The sequence below is a fragment of the Furipterus horrens genome, unplaced genomic scaffold, assembly GCF_987537825.1.
Source record: "Furipterus horrens unplaced genomic scaffold, mFurHor1.1.pri manual_scaffold_6, whole genome shotgun sequence".
Taxonomy (NCBI): Eukaryota; Metazoa; Chordata; class Mammalia; order Chiroptera; family Furipteridae; genus Furipterus; species Furipterus horrens.
Genome location: NW_028327176.1, coordinates 176,984,412 through 177,007,158, shown reverse-complemented (window position 1 = coordinate 177,007,158; position 22,747 = coordinate 176,984,412). Strand labels below are relative to the sequence as shown.

General features: G+C 42.6%; 1 protein-coding gene and 1 pseudogene across 2 annotated transcripts in view; both read right to left on the bottom strand.

Moving 5' to 3' along the window:
- Positions 1 to 21,824, bottom strand: part of STX11 (syntaxin 11) — a 34,426-nt gene extending 12,602 nt beyond the window's left edge. Inside the window, exon 1 of one of the 2 annotated variants that reach the window (XM_090279941.1) lies at positions 21,647 to 21,824. In XM_090279941.1, the coding sequence (XP_090136067.1) occupies positions 21,647 to 21,719 (73 nt within the window). In that variant the 5' untranslated portion in view covers positions 21,720 to 21,824. Of the gene's footprint in view, positions 1 to 17,835; positions 18,158 to 21,646 lie in introns of those variants that run through there. The other variant, XM_090279942.1, reaches the window with a different exon arrangement.
- LOC150007885 (nibrin pseudogene) lies at positions 4,290 to 5,411 on the bottom strand (annotated as a pseudogene).
- Positions 21,825 to 22,747: the final 923 nt, after the last annotated feature.

The following is a 22,747-nucleotide window of genomic DNA, read 5'->3' as shown; positions in this document are numbered from 1 at the left end:
TAAAAGGATTACATGTTTTGGTTATCCTTCCCCTATTTCATCATTTATGTTGGGTATGCATGAGGAAATACCTTCCTTCTAGTTCATTGTCTCAGGATCAAGAGACTCTACACCTGAAGAACTGTATCTGAGGTGTCCCATCTGTATCCAGAATTGAGGCAAATCATGGATAAGCCTGTGGACTTAGAGGCTGATGCCATAATGGGATGAGACTTCTGAGAACCCCAGGGTGAGGGTGAGCACATTTTTCTTATAGGAGAAATGTGAATACATTTTACCAGAGGCCGACTATACATGATTATTAAAAATGGCCACAAATTCTTAGCAGTACCTTTGATCAAGAAGTCATATCCATTCCCCTGTCCTTTGGATCTGGGCTTGGCCATGAGGCTTGCTTGGACCAAGAGGGGAGTAGCAAATGTGACGCAAGCAGAGGCTTGAACAGCCTCAGCACCCCTGGGCTTGCCCTCTCTTACCAGCGGGGACACTGAGACCACTATGTGAGGAAGCTTGAATGATCCTCCTGGAGGATGAGGACCACAAGGGAAGAGAGGCCAGCACCCAGGTGACCCACTTCTGTAGCTGTATGACTGTGGCCAGGTGAGCAGAGTGACAGACCACCCAGTGCTTACTCTCTGCCATGTACTGTTATAGAACCTTTATAGGAATTATCTCATTTAATCCCCACAACCATGAGAAATAACAACATGATTTGGGGGTGCTTTGTTATATTGACAAAGCTAACTCATACAAGCTTCTTCAGGTTTCTCCATTCCCCATAATGTGTGTTCTTCTTTTAAGGAGAACCAAGAAGAAGGGCATGGATTATGGATACATCATGCTGTTGGAAAGTAAATGCTTGTGCATTTAAAACAAAAATTCATTGCTATGATTTTAAAACACAAGCATAAGCAGCACGTAGCAAATACTTGCCCTGGTGATCCATGTCACCCTGTTGATGATCTCAGCCTACTTACATACCTTGATTTTAAGGCAGTATATGTTTACAATCCTCTGTTCCTGTTGTATACAAAGGCTACAATAAAGCATGCACATAAAAGGAGCATGTGTTTCTTACCATGTCTCAGGGCAACCTTGCTTTCCTTTTGAGGATTGTGGTCACAACCATGGTAAGAAAAAAAAAAAAAAAGGCAACGCTAAAAAAAGATTATCTTGCACACAGGCAGGATCCGCAGAAAGGCTGTGCAGACACTGTTTGATAATGCAGTGTGCTGAATCAGAGTCCCTGAGCACTGGGGGGAGGACAGCTCAGGGACACTGGGCAGCTGAACCCTGGCTGAGTTTCAGCCTGATAGAAGGTTCTGAAAACTTGAAGAGCCAGTTTTGAAATGGAGGTGAGTAGTTCTAAGTGTATCTCGGGTCTGTCATTCAGATCTCCAAAGTGAAGAGCACTGGGCAGGCAAAGTGCAACGTGCCAACACGACTCCGCTGCTATATTCCAACCCTCCCTTTGTCTTCCAAGGCTGGCCCACAGTCGTTTCTTGCTCTTCTACTAAAAAGAATAAAAAATAGTGGGATGTGAACCAGGTTGCTAAGAACATCACAAGTTGATTGTGGCCCTATTAATCTTTCGGAAGGTGAAAGGCCATCAGGATACTTCTTTTCAGAGTCGTAGGATCTGCTTAGAATTCCACACCTATTCAGGGAATTATAAGAGTGGCCAGGTGTTGAGTTTGGGGAGATAGTCAAACCCTAGCTCTGCCCCTACTGGGCCCAGCCTGGGATCTCTCGCTGCTTTCAGGGCTCCCAGGAGCAAGAGAGGTCAATTCCTAATGGATGAGTGCTTTTCAAACCTCTACTTGTCACATGTTTTCGTAGTTACCTTCTCTATACCTTATCTTCCCCGTGTAGACTACCTACTACTTAGGATGGTGCAGGGATTAAATGAGATAATCCATGTGAAGCTCTGAGAACAGTGCCTGGCAGAGCAGTCACTCTGTATGTGCTACAGATTATTGTCTATTCTGGGATTTTAATTTACTCAAATAAGTAATGTAGATTCAGTAACTATCATATAAATAGTGCACTTGCTAACATACCACTAACAGTTTATTACCCAGCTCATCTACAATCATAAGTAAACCTTAACACCTGTGCATTACTATATTCATTGGGGTTTTAAATTACTTTTGTTCCAATTCTGTTGCTGTAAAATCTCACTTTCTGAGTATAAAAGTAACCCATGATCTTTGTGAGGGGGAAAAAAAAAAGAAGAAAGCAAATAATACAGAACAATTTTTCATGGAAAGTACAAATGTCTCATCATCTAATACTACTATACTTATTAACTATGATCATCATCTAATACTACTATACTTATTAACTATGTCAATCAACCAATGACCAAGTCTATTATATATTCTTCCAGACTCTTCTACCCTAAAGTCTGTGAATAACTAAGAAATGGCATTCAGAAGAACTGATCCTGATACAGAAGTCCCTCTCTATTTTGTGGTTCACTTATCGCGGCCTCACTGTATTGCGGAATTTTTTAAATATTACATTTAATTATTTATCACGGATTTTCCGCTATATTATGGGATTTTGCAGTACTGTATACGTATGTTGTTACAGTTATGTAGGTTTAAGAGTGTAGAATATGTTTAAGAACATAAGTAGTGTTTATAAAAGTGTGGAAAAGGTTAATAAGGGAGTGGGAAAGGTTAATAAGGGACTGGGAACAGTTTATAAGTGTGTGGGAAGGGTTTATAAAGCCTTAAAATATATATAAATATTAAAATAAATGTAAGGTTCCTACTTCGCGGACTTTCACCTATCGCGGGGGGGTCTAGAACGTATTACCCGTGATAAGTGAGGGAACACTGCAATGTGAAATACAGCCCGATTCCCTGGTAAACCCCAGGACTTCTCTGGGGTTTCACCATTTAGGGGGACCTCTCAAGATGCAGCGTCACAGCGCAGGCCCCACTGTACTTTCCCACCACCACCATTTTTGTGCAGATGAAATCAGGTAAAAACGAACACCAAAGGCAACCTGGAATGGGAAGGGGACTTTAAACTGGAAGAGGATCTTCCTATTTTACTTTTACATTTAAGAATCTCAAGGCAGTTTCCCCAATTCCACACACTTCAGAGATTGAAAGAGTCTGGGAGTTCCTAAGCCAGCCTGATGATGACTATCTTCAAGGCTTAGTGTTTATAAAGTCAATGCCTAGGTTTTACCATCTCCCTCACCAGTGTCTCACGAACAGCCCCATTCCGCACCCCAGCCTTGACCCAAATCCATTAATTAGGTTTTTCTGTCAGTGGTGGTGGGGTTTGTTTTGTTTTCTAGTCAAGACACAGGAAAAAGGAAGAAGTCTTGCTCCTCGGTTAACGGACATGGTTCCTAAGAGCAAACGTGGTGTAGGAGAAGGTGCTATGACTTCTGCAGATCATATGATCTAAAATGATCTTCAAAAACAAACTATTCCAGCATCAGTTTCTATATTATTCCTATAGCTCAGGGGACAGAATATGAATGCGCTACAGTCACTCAGAACCTCAGGAAAGTATAAGTTGTTAGATGCCTTGCATTTACTGTATAAAGAGGGCCAAGGAAACAAACTCATTTATCATAATGAAAGTTTGTATTTCAAAGTGAATATCTCACCAAGACAGTCCAAGATGGTGGTGCAAAAAGCTGCTAAATTCACTTCCGCCCATGGTCACACCAAACTACAACTACATATGAATCAGTTCCATCTGAAAAAGACCTGAAAGCTATCTGAAGAGCCCACTACAGCAAAGGACAAATGGGCCACATCAATATGTGTAGGGGAGGCAGAACGTGGTCCTGCTCAAACCCCACCCCCACCTCACATGATGACCCATAATCAGGTGGAATTTTAGGAACACAGAGCATCTCCCTGAGGAGCGGGGAAGTCGTGTCCCACATCAGGCACTCCACCCTTTGGGACCTGCACCAAAGAGACGGGCTCTCAAAACATCTGGCTTTGAACACCAATGGGGCTTACAGCCAGGAGACCCCAAAGGCGGGGGGGAGGGGAGAGATGGAAAGTCCCCTCTTAAAGGACTGGCACACAGACTCACTCACCCAGCAGTTTAAATAGTGCCTAGATCATGTGTGAAGGAAATTCACTAGCTAATCTTATGTTCTTTTAAGTTCGTGCATTTTATTTAACAAATTCAGGCCACAGAATATTTGTAACTTCAATTCCTTTTGTCGATTATATGCACATATCCCTGAGGAAGAAGTAATGCCTGATAGTAAATGTTTTCTGGAGGCTTCTCTGTAAAATCCTCAGTTATCTTTGCCATTTTACATTAGGATTGCATTTAAAGAGATGATCAGCAAGAGACTCTTCTTTCGCACATTGATTTTGCACCTCCATTTCCTGCCTTAACCACTCTTCGAGCTCTGTATTCTTTCAAGCATGATGACCTATTAGATCTGAGCCTCTAATGATCTGTGGAAGTCTTCCAGATCTAGGAAATGCAACCTTTCTGAATTTCTTGAAATTCTTTAGTCTCTCATAATCATCATTTACCCTGGGTGCACTTCTGGAGGTAGAGTTACTAACCACCAGTGATCTACATTCGGTCAGTGACGCCTCCCTTGAAGGCGGCTCACCATCATCCTGATTCCTGTCATTTGTTAGATGGTTCTTTTTTTAGCTGACCATAGTAGTTCTTTCTTGATCTCATATTACTTCCCCATTTCATTTTACTGAAATATTTTGGTACGTTCTGGTATTGTTTCATCATTAAAAGAGCCATGTTTTTATATCCATTCTTGGCATTTTTCTAATTTTGACATCTTCCTCTTGTTTTTTAACTAACTCTGGTTTTGTGTTCTTGAATAACTCTTCTTCCAATGTGTCACTTTCTATAGCTAAATCATCAATTTTCCTTTTTTCCGATCTTAGTTTTTCTGTAGAAAGAGATTTATGGGCAGAATTTTCACAGTGGATTTTAAATCTGTATCTGCAAGTAAGTTACCTTGTTGTTTTCCCCACAGGCTCATTCCGAGGTAGATGCTGCTCCTTATGTCTCCATATTGAGGGTGAAGCAGGTTGTGTTTGTTCTAGAAGAGAACATGTCCACTCTTGCTAATTGAGATGAAGACATTTCTTGAGTTCCTTCCTCCTTTTTCCTTTCCTTGGTGGACGGCTGGAAGGGGTCTTGGATGAAGTTAGTCTGCAGCTGCTGGAAAGCCTGAGTTTGACCTCTGTCTACACCTGGGAGCTTCACTGGTGAAAGCTGACAGTTTGGGATTTTTCATCCTAACTAGAGTACTTGATACTACAGCATTGTTATCAGAGCTTAGTGGATGTTTCTTCTGAAGGCATCCTGAATTTTTGTTCCATTCTGAGGATTTTGATTTCTTTTGGCCTTTCACTCAAATCTATGCTGTACTGGGCAGGCATATAGGAAAGCCTCAATAAATATTTGTTGAATAACTATAAATATGTTCACCAGAATGATTTTTTTTCAGTCATTGTTGATGAGACTGGGTCTCTGGAACATAAAGTTGAAAAGGATGGTCCTGGTCCTCAAAGTGCTTTCAGGTTGGTAGAGAGAATAATGACAGCCAGTGGAATAATAGCGCGATATATGGGAGTACTTTCTGAACTCAGTAAGGGGTGGTGAACTCAGTCTGGGTGAGGGGAGGAAAGGCTTCTTAGAGAAGATACTGTATGAGCTTATTCTAAATAGTTCAACAGGAGTTAGAAAAGCAAGGAGAAGAAGGAAAAAACCCAAGTAGAGACAACCTGAGCGAAGGCATGAAACACTGGAGTTATAAGAATCATAGCAATCTGATGTTGCAGGAGTGAACAAAATGGATCAAAATGTCGTGGTAGTTTACCAGATTATTTTTTAGGTGACTAGTATTTTCTGCAATGACCTGACTCAAAATCGGTAAGTTTGAAAGTGTTTTCCTTCTGGAAAAAAAAGAAAAAATTCTCCTAGAAAATGTACTGATTTCTATAATTCACTGATTCCTCATCCCTTTAACTCCCCCAATCTACAATCATTCAAGGACTCTGGCATCTCTCACCCAGGTATCTAAGTTATTAAAGGGCCAACCAGAGATACCGCCCGCCCTCTCCAGCAATCTTGGTCAGAAGCCAACCAAGGAGTTCAGGCCAGGCTCTCTGTTGGCCACACTGGAAAGGTGCTATTCAAGATAAGGAATGAATGTGACTGTACCAAGCCTGCTGGGATTAAGACTGACGTATTCCTCTGCTGTCCCACGGTTCCCATGGTTTCTTGCTAATTTGAAAATCCCAGCAGGCTTAGTCACCATCATGGACATAATGGTTTAGAGCAATTGCTCTTGAACTCTGGCATGTATCAAAATCATCTAGGGAAAATGTGTAAAAACGTCAATTCATGGGCTCCCCTCTAGAGATTCTGTTCCAGTAGATCCTAAATGTGGGCCTGGACTTCCCTTTCTGTTGTCTTATTGTAGTTTGGGGACGGTGGTATTTTTAATATCCCAGGTAATTCTGATGCTTATATTCTACAGGCTTCAGTGAGATTCAATGGGCTAATTTAGGGCCTTTCAAAAGCTTAAAAAGATGAGAGAGAAGGAGGGAGAGAAGAGAGAAAAGTGTAGCCTAGTGTCACAAAACTGTTTACCATTTACAATGTTAAAGCCTAGAATTATAGCAAAGACCAGTATGCATTATGCTTCAGTTATCTGGACAGCCAAGGGTTTTTGTCAGTCCTGTCTTTTACGCGCCACCTCTCCACTTGTCCTGGTCTACGCTCTCCTTTCTCTTCTTCCCTGCTCCTAATCTCCCTAGGGTTAAGATTGCTGTCTTCTTGCTGTCTGGTCAGCTATTCTAAATCCTTAAGGACCTTAAACAAAATACCAGCTTTCTGGTTCCATTCAGCAGGGTGATGGTCTAGGTCAGAAAGACACAAACAAGTCCATGCAGAGGAGAATGCTCTCCTCCACACGAATGCTGTGGATGATGTGAGTCTCAGATCCCCTTCAGGACCTAGACCTTTGTTCCCCCAGTTGCCAGAAATATTGGCTGCCAAGGGCTCACAGCTCTAGGAACTGCCCTTGACTGAAGTAAGCTGTTAGCCCAAGATTATGCCTTCAGCCTGGGTGCAGCTACATTCTAGCTGATGTAAGGGGCACAATGACCAGCTCCCTTGCTTTGAGGTAGCAGAAAAATTCTGAAGGGCTATCCCAGCTCTGAAGTTCTCTTCTCTTGATGCCACTGATGTATGAGTACTATGGTTCAATTTCTCCCTCTGCGTAAACCTGCTGACCTCTCTGCACACCAAGTGTTGTTCCCGGAGGACCTACCAACACACCTCAGAGTCTATTTCCAGGGAATATCATCGATCTAAGGTACAGAACTTTCCTCCTTCAGTCAAGTACAGTGGAGTGGGCCTCTGCACCATACTTCTTGGTTAATGTTAGGTGGTCACTCAATCCCTCCATGTGTCTTCTTACTTATCTATAGAATTCGAATACAGACAATAACAATAATACTTGTTATTTTTATTTTATGAGGCTGTTATGGAACTTAATAGAGAAACTATGATGAGATGACAATGGACTAGGTAGAAGTTATACTCATCTCCTCCCAGGACCAAACTGGAGTTACAACTAAGATATAGAGCAACCTGAGTAACCAAATGAAGACTAGCTGAACTGAAGTCTTATAACCAAGACTGTTCGGAAGGGCAGAAACACAAAATGGGCTGGTCCTATACCTACGTGCAGCAGCTGAGAATCTGGAGGGACATCTCATTTGCAAATGTTGCCCCTGAGGATCATGAGGACTCAGCCCCACACCAGGTTCCCCAGACCAGGGCCCCAGAACTGGGAAGAGGAGCCCACAAAACATCTGGCTATGAAAATGAGCCGGGATTCTGTCCACCAGGGAGACATAGGGGTCTGCTAGAAACCCAGGTGCCCCCTTAAAGGCTCAGTGCACAAAGTCTCATTCAGAGCTACTTACCCAGGGCTCTGGCAGAGGGAAGATGGCTCAGAGCAGACTAGAGTCACGCAAGGAGAGATCAGGTTGTGTGGCTCTGAAAAGAGAGTTGAAGGGACAGCTGCCAGAGTCCCTGTGCTGAGTTTCTCTCCCATACCACAGATGCCATCTTTCCTGGGTAGAACACTTCCCTCCATATGGCATCAGCCTGGGGAAATGCATTATATTGCCCCACTCTCTTGACTCTCTGTCACCCTGCCCAGTGGAAGTAATGTCATATAAATAAGTCAGTTGCCTGGGTTCAGGGTGTAGAGATCCAGGCAGGCTCAGGGGTTTTCAGAGACTGAGTTGTGTGACTCTGGGATGGGGGCCATTCTCCCCAACTTCCCAGGAGACTGACCAGTTCTGCCCACCACCCAAGAGATTTACTTGCCCCACCCTTACAATGCTTGGCATCCCCCACACTGAGCCCAGGCTCTCCAGGAGGTCCTGGAAGAATCCAGGACAGACTACGTTGTATGGTTCTAGGGTGGGAGCCATTTTTCCCATTTTTCCTAGCATGCCTGACCAGCACCATTATTCCTACACAGAGCCCTCCCTTCACAGGTCAAATCCTAGTCCGCTTGGGCCTAATGCACCCTGTTGGCCTCACCTTGACTCCCTGAAACCCAGCCCTACTAGAAAGGTCTGCAGGCACCCAGCACTGGCACTGATTATGAATCTGTGTCAGTCTGGTGGAAACTACCCACCCCTACTGGCAACTCACTGAGAACCTCCCTTGTACAACTCATGTACTACCAGAGGCTCTTTCAGTGATGGGGCCTAACATGTGGTCAGTAAGCAGAGGCAGGAAGAGGCAGATCTCAGGGTGCTTGGGTCTTCTGCTGACCTGCCCCCAGGCTCGGTACTGGTGGAAGCTTGCCTTGGTGTGCAGCTTGGCTCTTCCCACACACACACACAGGCCCAGCAGAGGTGGCCAAAAATTGTGGATCACTTTATAGCTCCAGACGTGTTGCTCAGGGCCAGTTGTGAGCAGTGCCTGACATTGGCCTGCACTGGAGTCCCTCCCAAGAGGTCCCAGTACCAACATATCCAGTGACCACCTTCAGACCACATCAGAGTAGGATCCAATTAGCTCCACAAATGGCACATTCAAAGGGAGATCTTGGCAGGCACCAGACCCTGCTGAGGCAAATTCTGCTTTGGATTGTCAGCAGCCACACAGCAGCTCACGCCCTGGGGTCAGAGTCAGTCCTCACAGTCAGCCAGCTTGAGGCATGACCCCACACATGAAGAGGCCAACAGTGATCAAGACTCAACTACCACAGAAGGGTTCACATAACCCACACAAGGGACATTCCTGGAGCACCCTTCTCAGTTGATCAACAAGACTATGCCACTGGTCCCATAGGATACTTACAACATAACGCCACCCTACCAAGGCTGAGAGACACAGCAGATTTACAGAATACATAAAAACAAACACAAAGAGGCAGCCAAAATGGGGAGGCAAAGAAACATGTCCCAAAGGAAGAATAGACAAAATCTCCAGAAAAAGAACTAAATGAGGGAGGCAAAAAGCATCTACCAGAAACAGAGTTCAAAATAATGATTATAAGGATGCTCAAGGAACTTAGTGAGAATTCAATAGCATTAAAAAGGAATAGAAACCATAAAAAATAACCAGTCAGAAATGAAGAATACAATATCTGAGATGAAGAACACCTAGAAGGAATAAATAGTATGTTAGATGAAGCAGGGGAAGAAATCAGTGATTTGGAAGACTCAATCAGAATAGCAAAAAGAAAAAAGAATTTTAAAATTGAGGATATTTTAAGGGACCTTTGGGACAACATGAAGCATAATAACATGCACATCACAGGGGTACCAGAAGAAGAGATCAAAGGATTGAGAAACTATTTGAAGGAATAACTAAAAATTTCCCTAACCTGGTAAAGGAAAAAGACACTTAAGTCCAGTAAGCACAGAGAGTCCCAAATAAGATCAAACCAAAGAGGCCCACACCAAGACACATCATAATGAAAATGCCAACGGTTAAAGATCGAGAGAATCTTAAAAACAGCAAGAGAAAGACAGTCTCCTTCAAAGGAGCACCCATAAGACTGTCAGCTGATTTCTCAAAAGAAATCTTGCAAGCTATAAGGGATTGGCAAGAAATATTCAAAGTCATGAAAAGCACAGACCTACAGCCAAGATTGCGTTACCCAGCAAAGCTATTATTTAGAATCAAAGGGCAGATAAAGAGCTTCCCAGACAAGAAAAAACTAAAGGAGTTCATCATCACCAAACCATTATTATATGAAATGCTAAAGGGACTTACTAAAGGTAAAGATGAAGATCAAAACTATTAACAATAAAATGGCAATAAATACATATCTATCAACAACTGAATCTAAAAAACAAACTAAGCAAACTAGACAAAAAGAGACAGAATCATAGATACAGAGAGTGTTTTGATTATTGCCAGATGGATGGTGGATATAGAGGAATGGGTGAAGAATAGTTAGAGAAAAGCCATGGGGATGTAAAGTCGGCGGCGGCGGCAGCCGTCCGTCTCGAGAGACGATGGTGTAGCTTCTTAGGAGTCTATCTGCACTGCCGAAAATGGCTGTGCAGTCCGACTCGGGAGTGACACGGTATCTGTCTCCTCCCGTGTTGAATCGACATCTTGCGATGACGCTGGAGTGTCCTCTCCAGTGAAGCTGAAGCTACAGCCTGGGCAGGGTGATATGGAGGGTCTGCTGTTGCCCATGCAGCAGACCCCCCCTCTCTTCGCAGCTGAAGGATCCAAGGGAAAGACGGAGTCAATACAGCTTGGCTTCAGGTGCGCCGCAGGAGTTGCCGGTGTTGACTACAACGTCAAACCGCCTTAGGGACTCCGGCTCCGGATTTTCTGTCGGGGTTTACTCCCTTAGCCTTTCCCCTGAAGAGGTATGCCGCAAGGCAGCGGAGGTTTTTTGGAGTCAGAGTTTTCCTTCTCTGATGTGCCCTGACTGGAAGATCGAACCAGCGACACTTAGCTCGCAGGCCGACGCTCAATCCACTGAGCCAAACCAGCCAGGGTTTGGATGTAAAGTACTGTATAGGAAATGGAGCAGCCAAAGAACCTATACACATGACCCATGGACATGAACAATGGTGGGAGTATTGCCTGAGAGAGTGGGGTAAGCTGGGTAGAGGGGGGCAAGGGGGAAAAATTGGGACAACTGTAATAACATAATCAATGAAATATAATTTAAAAAATAAACTCAAAATGGAACAATGACTTAAATGTAAGACTCAAAACCATAGAACTCTTAGAAGAAAACATAGTAAAATCTCAAACATTTCTCTTAGTAATTTTTTTTCTAATATATCTCCTCAGGCAAGGGAAACAAAAGAAAAAAAACAAATGGAGCTACATCAAGCTAAAAAGTTTTTGCACGGAATAGGAAACCATCAATAAAATGAAAAGACAACTCACTGAATGGGAGAACACATTCACCAATGATATGTCTGATAAGGGATTGATACCCAAAATTTATAAAGAACTCATGCAATTCAACACCAAAACAAACAAACAAAAAACAACAACAAAAAACCAATCCCATTAAAAGATAGGCAGAAGACCTGAATAGATATTTCTCCAAAAAGTATATGAAAAAAGATGTTCAATGTCACTAATCATCAGAAAGATGCAAATTAAAACCACAATGATGTATCACTTCACACTTGACAGAATGCCTATCATCAGTAAATCACCAGATAACTGTTGGCAATAATGTGGAGAAAATGGAACACTTTTGCACTGTTAGTGGAAATGGAGGTTGGTGCAGCCACTATGGAAAACATATGGAGGGCCCACAAAAAAATTAAAAATGGAACTGCCTTATGGCTCAGCAATTCCACTTCTGAGCCTTTTCCATAAAGACAAACAAACAAACAAAAAAACAAAACAAGATTTCGAAAGAATATATGCACCACTAGGTTCATTGCAGCACTATTTCCAATAGCCCAACTATAAAAGCAACCAAGTGCCCATCAATAGATGAGTGGACAATGGAGTACTACTTGGCCATAGAAAAGAACAAAATCTTACCATTTGTGACAGCATGGATGGACCTAGAGGCTATTATGCTAAGTGAAATAAGTCAGTCAGAGAAAGACAAATACCATGATTTCACTTATATGTGGAATCTAAAGATCAACATAAACGAACAAACAAAACAGGAACAGTCTCATAGATAGAGAACATACTGATAATTCCCAGAGGGGAGGAGGTTTGGGGGGACTAAATGAAAAAGGTGAAGGGATTGAGAAGTACAGATCAGTAGTTACTAAAGTCATGGGGATGAAAAGTACAACAGCACAGGGAATACAGTTAATAATATTGTAGTAAGTTCGTATGGCTCCAGGTAGGTACTGGAAATATCAGGAGGAACACTTTATAAAGTAAATGATTTTCTAACCACTACGCTGTACACCTGAAACTAATACAAAATAGTAGTACATGTAAACTATAATTGGAAAAAATATTAAAAATTTAAAAAGAGAAAATATACATTAGAGTTCTTTGTAAATAATGAAGGGCTATGTCATATTGCCAGCTAACCTCACTCTGTGTTTGTTTGTTGTACAGTAATCAGGGAAGAGGGGAGGAGGAAGTGGGACATCTACTGATGTTATACAATTTGGCTTACCGATCGTGTTTTAATTTACCTCATGTCAACAGATTTGTGTCACTAATCAAGACACCCACACACATAACAGAAAATTAGAAATAAAACCGGGAGCTAAGACGTGCATTGCTACAATCCTGAAACCGAAACAGAAGTCAGAACAATACTTGTTCACTGTTTCCATCTGAAGATAGCAACACAGCAAGTTCCACTACTCTGGAAAGTCAGAATTCACATTATTACCCAATAAGTTATACAATGAGTAATGGAATGCCATTTTGAACAGAGAAACAAGTAGAACAGTTGGGTGTATAAAAGGTGGACTACTTTTCTAGGCAACTTAGTATTTTCTGAGTTACTCTGATACTGTAGCCACTGAAAAGAAAAACACAGTAGCACACAAATTAAATTGAAAATATTTAATTTGATCAAGAGAGATACATGGAAATTACCAATCCTAAAACTCTGTTTCACATTAAAATTACCAAACTGTTAAGCCTTACAAAGGACTTGAATGAGATCTGCAAATAATGTCTGATCTCCACAGACCCAGCAGGGGTGACCAACAAATGACTTACTCTGAGAGACAGTTTCTTTATCAGTAAAAGTCACAAAATGTTTAGAACTGCAAGAGCCTTAGAGACCTACCAGAACCCCCAGCATTGCTCTCTGCTCTCAGGGAAACCACAGTTAATTTGAAGAGGCAAGACAAACCCACATGAAATATTAACCAAAACCTTTCCCTTTCTTGTTATCTGAGCAGTGAATGAATTGCAGGCAGGAATACAGGAATTCAGACCAAGGGATCATCACGTGGGCTGCATCATCCTAGAGGGCTGTCGGTCTCAAATAATGGGAAACAATAAATAAATATCTTGATTTCCTAATATATCTGAAGAAATGCTGAATGAAACATTTTCTTCATGTGTAGACAAAACATGTAAGAACTTCAAGTTTTAGACATTCAACCATTTTGAAACTTCAAACTTAAAATGAGGTTGCTGATTCAGTTTAGGTACATGAATTCAGTACTTGTAATCCTTAAGAGGCCCAAAGTAGAGGCCTCTGAGAAAAAGATAATTAGAGCCTGCTAACTGAACAAATACCAGAGTTATGGTTGGTTGAATCATGAAACAATGAAAACAGTGAAGAGTTGGGGCCAGTTTAGAGGAAAAGGGGGCTGGGGTTGTTAGTCAAAAATACCTTTATCAGGACCAAAGAAATCTGCCTGTATCCTGCAAACACAAAGCAGGGCCTGAGCCCAGGGAACTTAAGCCATTTTGCCCAGCCAAAATCAAGAAGACAGGGAACACAGCAGGCCAGCTTCACTTAATCTTAATAAGGTTCTGGAAGTTAAAGGAGGAGGGGGCAAGTAAGCACCTGCTTTAGGGTAAAACCAGAACAAAATAGACCCCAGAAGGCAGATCACAAGCCAGGAGTGTAATAGTTGTTAGGGACCTGCCTGCATTTGTTAGTGAGTCTTCCACCATTGCACCATGCTCTGTAGATGACTATCCGAGGCCAGTCTTTCTGCTTCCCCTCAGGAGGGCTATTACAGGTCTTAGCAACAAAACTTTGCATGCATCTAAGAAATACAAAGTGCCCCCCTGGCTGGAGTGGCTCAGTGGATTGAGCGGCAGCCTGTGAACCAAAGAGCTGCCAGTTCAATTCCCAGTTAGGGCACATGCTTGGGTTGAGGGCCGGGTCCCCAGTTGGGGGCACGTGAGAGGCAATCACACGTTGATGTTTCTTTCTCTCTCCCTTCCCCTCTAAAAATAAATTTAGAAAATCTTTTTTTAAAAAAGTGTTTAACTTCAGTGCTTGGGAAGTGAGGTAACCAAGGCAGCTCTAAGGACACAGTTGTTAAAGCTCTGGGAACCTTCAGTCACTGTGAGTCTCCATTACAATGTTTAAAATTCCCAGGAGATTTCTAATTATTCTAGGCTCATTCCTAGATCAACCATGTATATTGTGGGGTGTAGGCAGGGGCAGGGTTGTCATGCATGCAGCACAATAGGGCCAAAGGAGGCCCATCTAATGTATTGGGCTTTTCCTGGATGAAGAGAACTGTTGAGATCAGAACAATGACAGCAATTTGAGTTTACCACAGTGCTCAAGACTTCATTCATTCACCCATTCATTCATTCATTGAGACAGCATATCATAGCAGTATGGTTCAGAATGCAAGTTCTGGAGCCAAATGCTTGGGATCGATTTCTGGCTTTATCTATTACTAACACTGCACTTTCTTCACCTGTCAAAAGCAATCAGTTATAGTACCTACTTCACAAGCTTGCAGTGAGTACTAAAAGACCAAATTCACATAATGAACCTAGAATAGTGCCTGCCGCTAATAAGCACTCACTAAATTTTAGCTATTACTATTCATTCTTTCAAAAAATGTTAATGACTACTGATTATGTGTCAAGCACTGTATGAAGTCTTCATTATCCTTCAGTTAATTTTCCTATCCTTCAATTTATGTCCCCATCTTAGTCATCAACTAGGAATGCGGGAGTCATCTTAAACTCCTCCCACTCCCTCACTACTGCCCACTCCTAAAGAGGGCCAAGTTCCGCGTATTAAACATCTTTCAGCGCCTTCCCTCTTTTCTATTCCTCACTATCACTGCCTGACTCAAACATTCTTTAATTTCTCTTCTCAAACACTACAGTAACCTCTGTCTCCCGACGGCTAGCGTCACTCTCACACAATCTATTTTCCATCTTGATTCTAAGTTGTCTTTTGAAAACACATTATCTGACAATATCATTCACTTGTTCAAAGCCCTTTATAAGAGAAACTCACAGCTCCTGCCAGGCACACAGGCCTTTGTGATGCCACCGAGCCAGTCTCTCCAGCCCTTTCCCCAACGTTCACCCTGTGCCCACACCAAACAGGCTGGAGTTCCCTGGTTGTGTGACACCGATCCCACTGCCGCGTCACCTATGTGTCCATCTTCCTGGCAGCCCCTCCTCTTACAATAAGGTTCATTATTTAATCAATAAATACTCCCTAACACTCATCAAGAGTAACGTCTGTGCCAAGTTCAGGGATTGTAATGAGGAACACACGCAATCCTTTCTTTCTCACAGAAAAAGTGCCTCTGAGGCTCTCGAGGGAGAAATGAGCTATGAACATTCAGGTACAGTTGTCTCAAATTTAGCTCTGTTTTACCCTCACTGGCTGGGTGTCTTGCAGAATTAGAGAAATTGAATGTATGTTGGCATCAAGTCCAAAAGTACTTCAGCTGATTTCAATCCCAACAGTAAGCTATGACACAATGGATTTACTCATTTTGACTCATACAGCTATAATGTGTTAGAAAAGACTGACTTGAATGACAAAAACAATGATCCGAAAGTTGCTTCAATACGGTATTATAAAGTTACAAGCCATTAATTAGTCACTGCTTTATAAAAGGCGAGTAACCAGGAGTTTCTGTGATTGTCTAGGGGTAATAACAGGCTGGGTTTATTTTTACATGGGTATGAAATAATACAAAATATAGTTAATTCAAACAACTTTAAAAATCATGCCTTTCTAATTAATATATTTTTATATCATTTATTGAATAACACTTACTGAATAAGCACAACGGGCTGCTTACAAAGACAAGTAGATGAGTAACCTCAAAACCTTCCTTATTTTTCCATCAGTGATGCCCCAGTTCATTCAAAATCCCAGACTTGCACTACTGTCCGTCATATTGGAACAGAAGCCCTGCTCTGGGCATTCATTTGTCATAGTGCTCCTCTCCTGTTGGGCACACCAGTGGATTTATGGCCTTCCACACTGGTCTTTAGGGCCCTTGTGAGCAGGACCCTGTCTTATTCATGACTGAACAGAGCTCAGTGAAGAGTCTAGCAGACACAGAGCACCCAGTAACTGCGTGCTGGGCTGCCTCGGCTCAGCTCAGCTCCAACAGAGATGCTGTTCCCTTCTTTCCTGTCTTCTGAGATAACATACAGTTCCTCCCTAAGAGCCACTACACAGCTGCAATAAGGCCTATCAGTTTAAACATTCTAATTTCTCAGTTTTAACAGGTATCTACCTTCTTCAAACATTTTCATGTGGTTTTAGCAGCACTAACTTGCTAAAGACAAATGACCCGAAATATTTTGATTCAGAGAGTGATACACAAGCACTACATGAAGTGATGTCTCTGTCATACCCTGCCAGTGAAAGTAATAAGAAATCAGTTATTGAATTACGAAATTAATTTTCTCTTGGGCCTCTGTGGCAAAGCATGTGACTTAAATGGTTATCTAACATCAGCCTAGTGACCCTAGCTGGTATGTTGTACCAACAGGCAGGCGCTTTAGGAAACTGAAAACTTGAACAGTTACTTCCTATACCAACCGCCCCAAGGCAGCAATGTACCCATTTCACAGCTTAGTCTTATTTTAATTACAGCGAGAGCAAACTTCACTTTTCAAAGTTCATTAACAAAGTATCACAATTAAAAGAGTAGCCTGTGACTCATTTTTGGATACCCATGTGGAAATAACATCTCCTCCCTTTGCTGAGAACCGGCTTAAGCAAGTGCGTGAGAACCACAGGAAGTAATACTGATCTCAGCTGGGCTCAGTGGGCTCTAGAATTCCCTCTCGGACAGTGTGATTCACAAAGGTGCTGCCACTACTTCTTGTCTTCAGTCTTCTTTTTAAAATAAGTTTCACGTGGGCTTATAAAGAGCTGTTTCAAAGCTGTATCAATTTCTCCGTATTTCCTGAGTCCTGGCTCATACTGTAAAGTCAAGAAGTTATCACTCTTGGTGTTTTGAGAAAGTGTAACCTAATAGGAAATGAAGAGATGATCCAACAGAAGTAATGCCCCAAACTAACAAACAAACAAACAAATAACTCCAGCCTTAAACTTAAAGTAAAATTAGTCTTAAGCGAATACTCAAGGGAGGCCTATCAACAGGTATCTGAAATAATTTCTAGAAGCCGTAAATGCACAGTCTCTTGCCCAACAGGAGAAATAAAAATCACTCCGTTCTATATGACAAACCCAATGCCGTACTCTCGGAGGTGCCAAGACTCAGGACCAGACCCGAAATCCCCCCAAGGGCATCCCTCGCGTCCCCGAGCCAGCCGGTCACCCCTCCCCGGGGGAGCCCCCATCCCGCAGCCATCCACGCACAGCTTCGCCGGGCGCGTCGTAGTTCCTGGGGGAGTTAAGGAGAGAAAAAGAGAAAAACGAACCAGGAACTGGCCGGAGCGCGCGAACCCAGACGCCCTGTCCTGCGCGGGCGCCTGTCCAGAGCTGGGCGCAGTCAGAGTCAGGAAACCTGCTGCGCGACTCCCCACGCCTCGGGTGGCTCCTCCAGCGCCACTGGACCTCCGCGCCGCCGCCACCGCCGCATCTGGGCGCCGCCGGCCCGGCCCCCTCGGCGTCGGAAGCGCCCACAGCTGGGACCAGGCCCCGCCCCGGGAGGACAGAGCCGGTCCCCGCGCGTGTCCCCGCCCCGCCTGGAGCTGGTGCGCACCTGACCGCGGGCAGCGGGGCGAACCCACTCTTGCCTCCTCCCCTCCCCTGCCCATTCCGACCTTCCAGGTGCTGCCCCCTAGACACGTTACCCTCCTCCCCACCCCCCTTTTTCGTGCCACCCCGCCAGGCGCGGGAAGGTGGTCAGGACTTTCCCTGGGAATCCCCGCGGCGCTGGTGACGTTGGCCGGTCTGTGGATTTCCCGCGGCGCGGACACTTGCTGCAGGGTCTCAGTGTGGGCGTAACGGCGCGGGGCTGAAGCCCGCCCTGCACCTGCTACCACCCCTGAGCTGGCCGGAAGGCTGCGCCTCACTGCGAGCCTGAGCATGGTCTTGGTCTTCCCAGCACCCACCGGGTCTCCCCTCTCTGGAGCGCACCTAACACCAGCTGGGTTCATTCATTCATTCATTTGCGCTACCATTTGAATGTCCACTCCAGCACCGAGGCTACACCCGTGGTAAAGAAAAATACCACAAGACTCTGCCCTCAAGGACCTGGCATTCCAGGGGAAAGATAAACAGGTAAGTGTATATTATGCGAGGTATTATATGTGGACTCTTGAAAAATAAGGCTGAGGTTGACAAGTTATAAGAAGGGCTCAAAGATGAAACAAGCCTACACTGATGTCAAGGAAATGCAGGAGCTCCCAGCGGCCACAGCTGGAACAATCTGAGCTACAAAATAAATAAAGTCGTATTGGATTACAACGCCAAGTAAATAAAGACATCCATGAGTCCATAATGATATAAATAAATGGTTGAATAAGTAAATAAATGGTGGAGAAGAGATAAATCACCCCTGCAGAAGAATTCCTATGTGCATACTCCACCCTCAAGGAGAAGCCCCACTTCCCTCTTCTTCAATATGCTTTATTCACAGTGACTTTTACCCCCAAAAGTATGGAAAGGAGACAGGGAGTAACTACAGTGGAGATACCTGAAAAACACTACTTCAAGCCAGGAAATCAAGGTCAACATTAACAGTCATGATCATATTGATAGCATGTATTCTTGATATGATGTGATGAAAATGTCACTTTTCCTCTGTGGTCTTCCTCCCCTAAACCCACAAGCCTGGTCTTCCATTAGAAACACATCTGGCAAATTCCAGGAGTAGGACATTCTACAAAACACCGTTCCTCAAAGCTGCAACATCATAAAAACCAAGCAAGTCTGAAAAACTTCCATCACCTGGAGGAGCCTAAGGAGACTCACAATTACAGGTAATGTGGTATCTACGGTGGGGTCCTGGGACAGAAGGGCATTAGATAAAAACTAAGGAAAACTGAATAAAGTATGGATTGTTGTTAATACGAAAGCATCAAGATTGGTTCCTTAGTTGTGATGATGTACCATATTAATGTAAGATGTTAATAATAGGGGAAAACGGGAATGACGTTTATGGAAACTACAGTATCTTTGCAATTTTTATGTAATCTAAAATTATTCCAAAAAATAAAGTTCATTTTAAAACTAAAGCAAAATAAAAAGGATGAGGGGTTAGAATATACATTAAGTCTTCCAAGATAAGAAAACAGTTGAGGGAGGAAACAATGAGGATATTTGGGTTAAGACCATTTCAAGCTGGAGGAATCTGTAAAGGTAAAGGCCCTGAGGCAGGAGGAAGCTTGGCTTCTTGGGATAATATCGGTATGGATGGAAGAGAATGAAAGAGGACAGAGTGACAGGTGATGGAGTGAGGGGTAGGGAATGAAATATGTAGGGCCTTGGTGGTCATGATAGTTTTTAAATCTTACTCTGCTTGGGAAGGGAAGCTGTTAAAGGATTTTTAGCAGAGGACCCATGTGAAGTGCTTTATTTTTTTTTTTCCTGCTGTTGTGTTGAGGATAGATTAGGGGACAAGAATGTAAGCAGGCCAATCAATTAGGAAGCTGTGATAGTTAATTTTATGTGTGGACTTGACTAGGCCACAGGGTTCCCAGGTATTTATTAAACATTATTCTGACTGTGTCTGTAAAGGTGTTTCTGCATGGGAATAAATCTGAATTGGTAGACTGAGTAAACCAGATTGCCCTTCCCACTGTGCGTGGGACTCATCTATCAAACATTGAAAGCTTGACTAGAACAAAAGGCAAGGTAGGGGAGAAGTTTTTCTCTTTTGGCTTAACTGTCTTTAACCTGGGACATCAGTTTTCTTCTATATTTGACTTGCCTTCAAACTGGAACTTACTCCATCTGCTCTCTCTTCTCAGGCCTTCAAACTCAGATTGGAATTAGATCACCAACTTTCCTGGGGCCCCAGCTTGCCAACTGCAGACCTTGGAACTTCTCAGCCTCCACAATTGAGTGAGCCAATTCCTTATAATTTCTCTCTCTCTCTCTCTCTCTCTCTCTCTCTCTCTCTCTCTCTCTCTCTCTCTCTCTCTCTCTCTCTCTCTCTCTCTCTCTCTCTCTCCACTTTCTCCCTCCCTCCACAGATGGCTAAGATTTGCACAGAAGAAAAGGAGGGAATCTGGTCTCTTGGTGCAGAGGTTCTTACGTTGATTAAAGAACAAAAAAGAATCCTGAGGGAAAGAAGTAGAATATATATGCCACCATTGAGTCACCAGGTCACCTCTAGGCTCCAACTAATGATCCCTTAACTATCCGCAAGTCCAGAACCAAGTTACAGGCTAGGTGAAAAGAACCTCTAAGTGTGGGAGGCTTCCAAAGCAAGCCCCTGCTACTCAATTTAAAAACTGATGTTCTTCCTCTAGCATTTCATTTTCATTCTGATTTCCCTGAAAATTCACTAAATCTGTTAACCCATAAAGAAATTTAAGTAAGCCTAGAAAAGCTACTTAAAAAACAATGCAATAAATAGCTCATAGAAAAGCAAATTTCTTGTTGTTCTATAAGCAATTTTGCTGTGCCTGGTCCACAGGGAAGGTAGAAATCAAATGGTGGAAATTGTATTATTTTGATTTAATTAAATGTTTCCCTTGCCTATAATTCCTTAAATGGCACTGTTATATTCTTATTTTAACCCAAGTTACAATTAAGTGAAAACTTTCCTCTTATATATTGGCATACTTGTAAGAGTCTTGAAGTTGAGCATATACTGCCTGCTGTATGCATACGAATAGAATATTTTCTGTGAAAGAGAATGGGCTTTAAAAATCTGGTCTAAAGATAGGAGAACTGATCTGCTTAATAGCTCTTAGGGGAAATCAATTTTTCTGCAACTGCTATTATGCATAACAAGTTACAAAAGTATTTTAAGATGAGACTATTACTCAATACTCATTTCTGGTAAAACCCCTTTTGCACCATGGCCCTGTCCTGCGGAACTGATAAAAGTGAAACAAAAGTATAAGCAGAACATAACAAATAAGCCATGCCTTTTACAGATAACAGTTTAGTCATAAACCTTTAAATATTGGTTTTGAATATCAGTAATTCAATCAGTTCTCAACAAGTAGAATTTTCAAAAATAGGCTAAACAATTTTTACAGCCATATTTTGTTCATTGACATGAATTTTTGCTATCTCTTTAGAAACTATATATTTATACACCAAAAGCCTTACTTTGGAGCTGAGATGTGGTTTTCTTCTCTTTTTCCTCCTCTTCATCCATTTCATCTCCTTGCTGCAGCTCCATATCTTTATCCGTCTTCCGTTTCCTTTAACACATTCTTCAGAGGGACTGATTCCTTCCTTCAGTATGGTTTATAATTTCTGTGAGGGCCATAGTCAGCATCCCTTCATGACGCTAAAGAAAGTTTAAAAGTATAATATTGGTGCCACAAAAAACAAACATCTTTCAAAAGATGAATATGTTTTTAAGATAAATTTACTAAAATTAACAGTGAAAAGAAGTTAAAATATGAACAGTATACTCACAGATTGGATGGGCTAAGTCTTTCCTTGAGAATACTGGCCTTTGGGGTGATACTCTTGGGGAGACCTTGGAGAAGCTGAGAGATGTTCGCTCAGGCCACAGCTCCTTACCTTGCTGTGTACCCTGAGGATGAGGAGGACTCTTTGGTAGGAACTGACATGACCTTGCATAACTAGCTCTGGGTGTTGAAAGCCAGCTGCTCCAGCTAATTTCTTTAAACCCTATTTTCTGCAGGTTGGTGATGAACAAAGGTAATTTATGAAACAGGAACTTTTGCCACCACTCGACATCCCTGGTCAAGAAGAAACCTATATAAAACAAATGCCCCCATGCAAATCCGAATTGATTACAATGCAAATGTAAGTGGGGGACAAAATCTATTCAAGTCTATTTCTTTCATGCTCCTGGTACATCTTTTCTCCAACTTAAGTAATGAGCAGACCCCTCTTCAAGGAAAAGAAATAGATTGCACCCAGTGTTAACTAATTATTTCACTCTAATGTTGCCCAAATATTAATAATATAAATACAGTGTTACTTACATAAATATGGTGTAAATTCCTATGGCTACAAAATATAAATACACACCAATCTGTACATTAAAAGTACAAAACTAATAATATTAAAATATACATTGATATAATGTTTTGATTAAGTGAAATTAAAAATGTTTGTTCTACCTGGCTGCTGTGGCTCAGTGGATTGAGCGTCGGCCTGCGAACCAAGTGTCACTAGTTTGATTCCCAGTCAGGGCACATGACTAGGTTGCATGTCAGGTCCCCAGTTGGG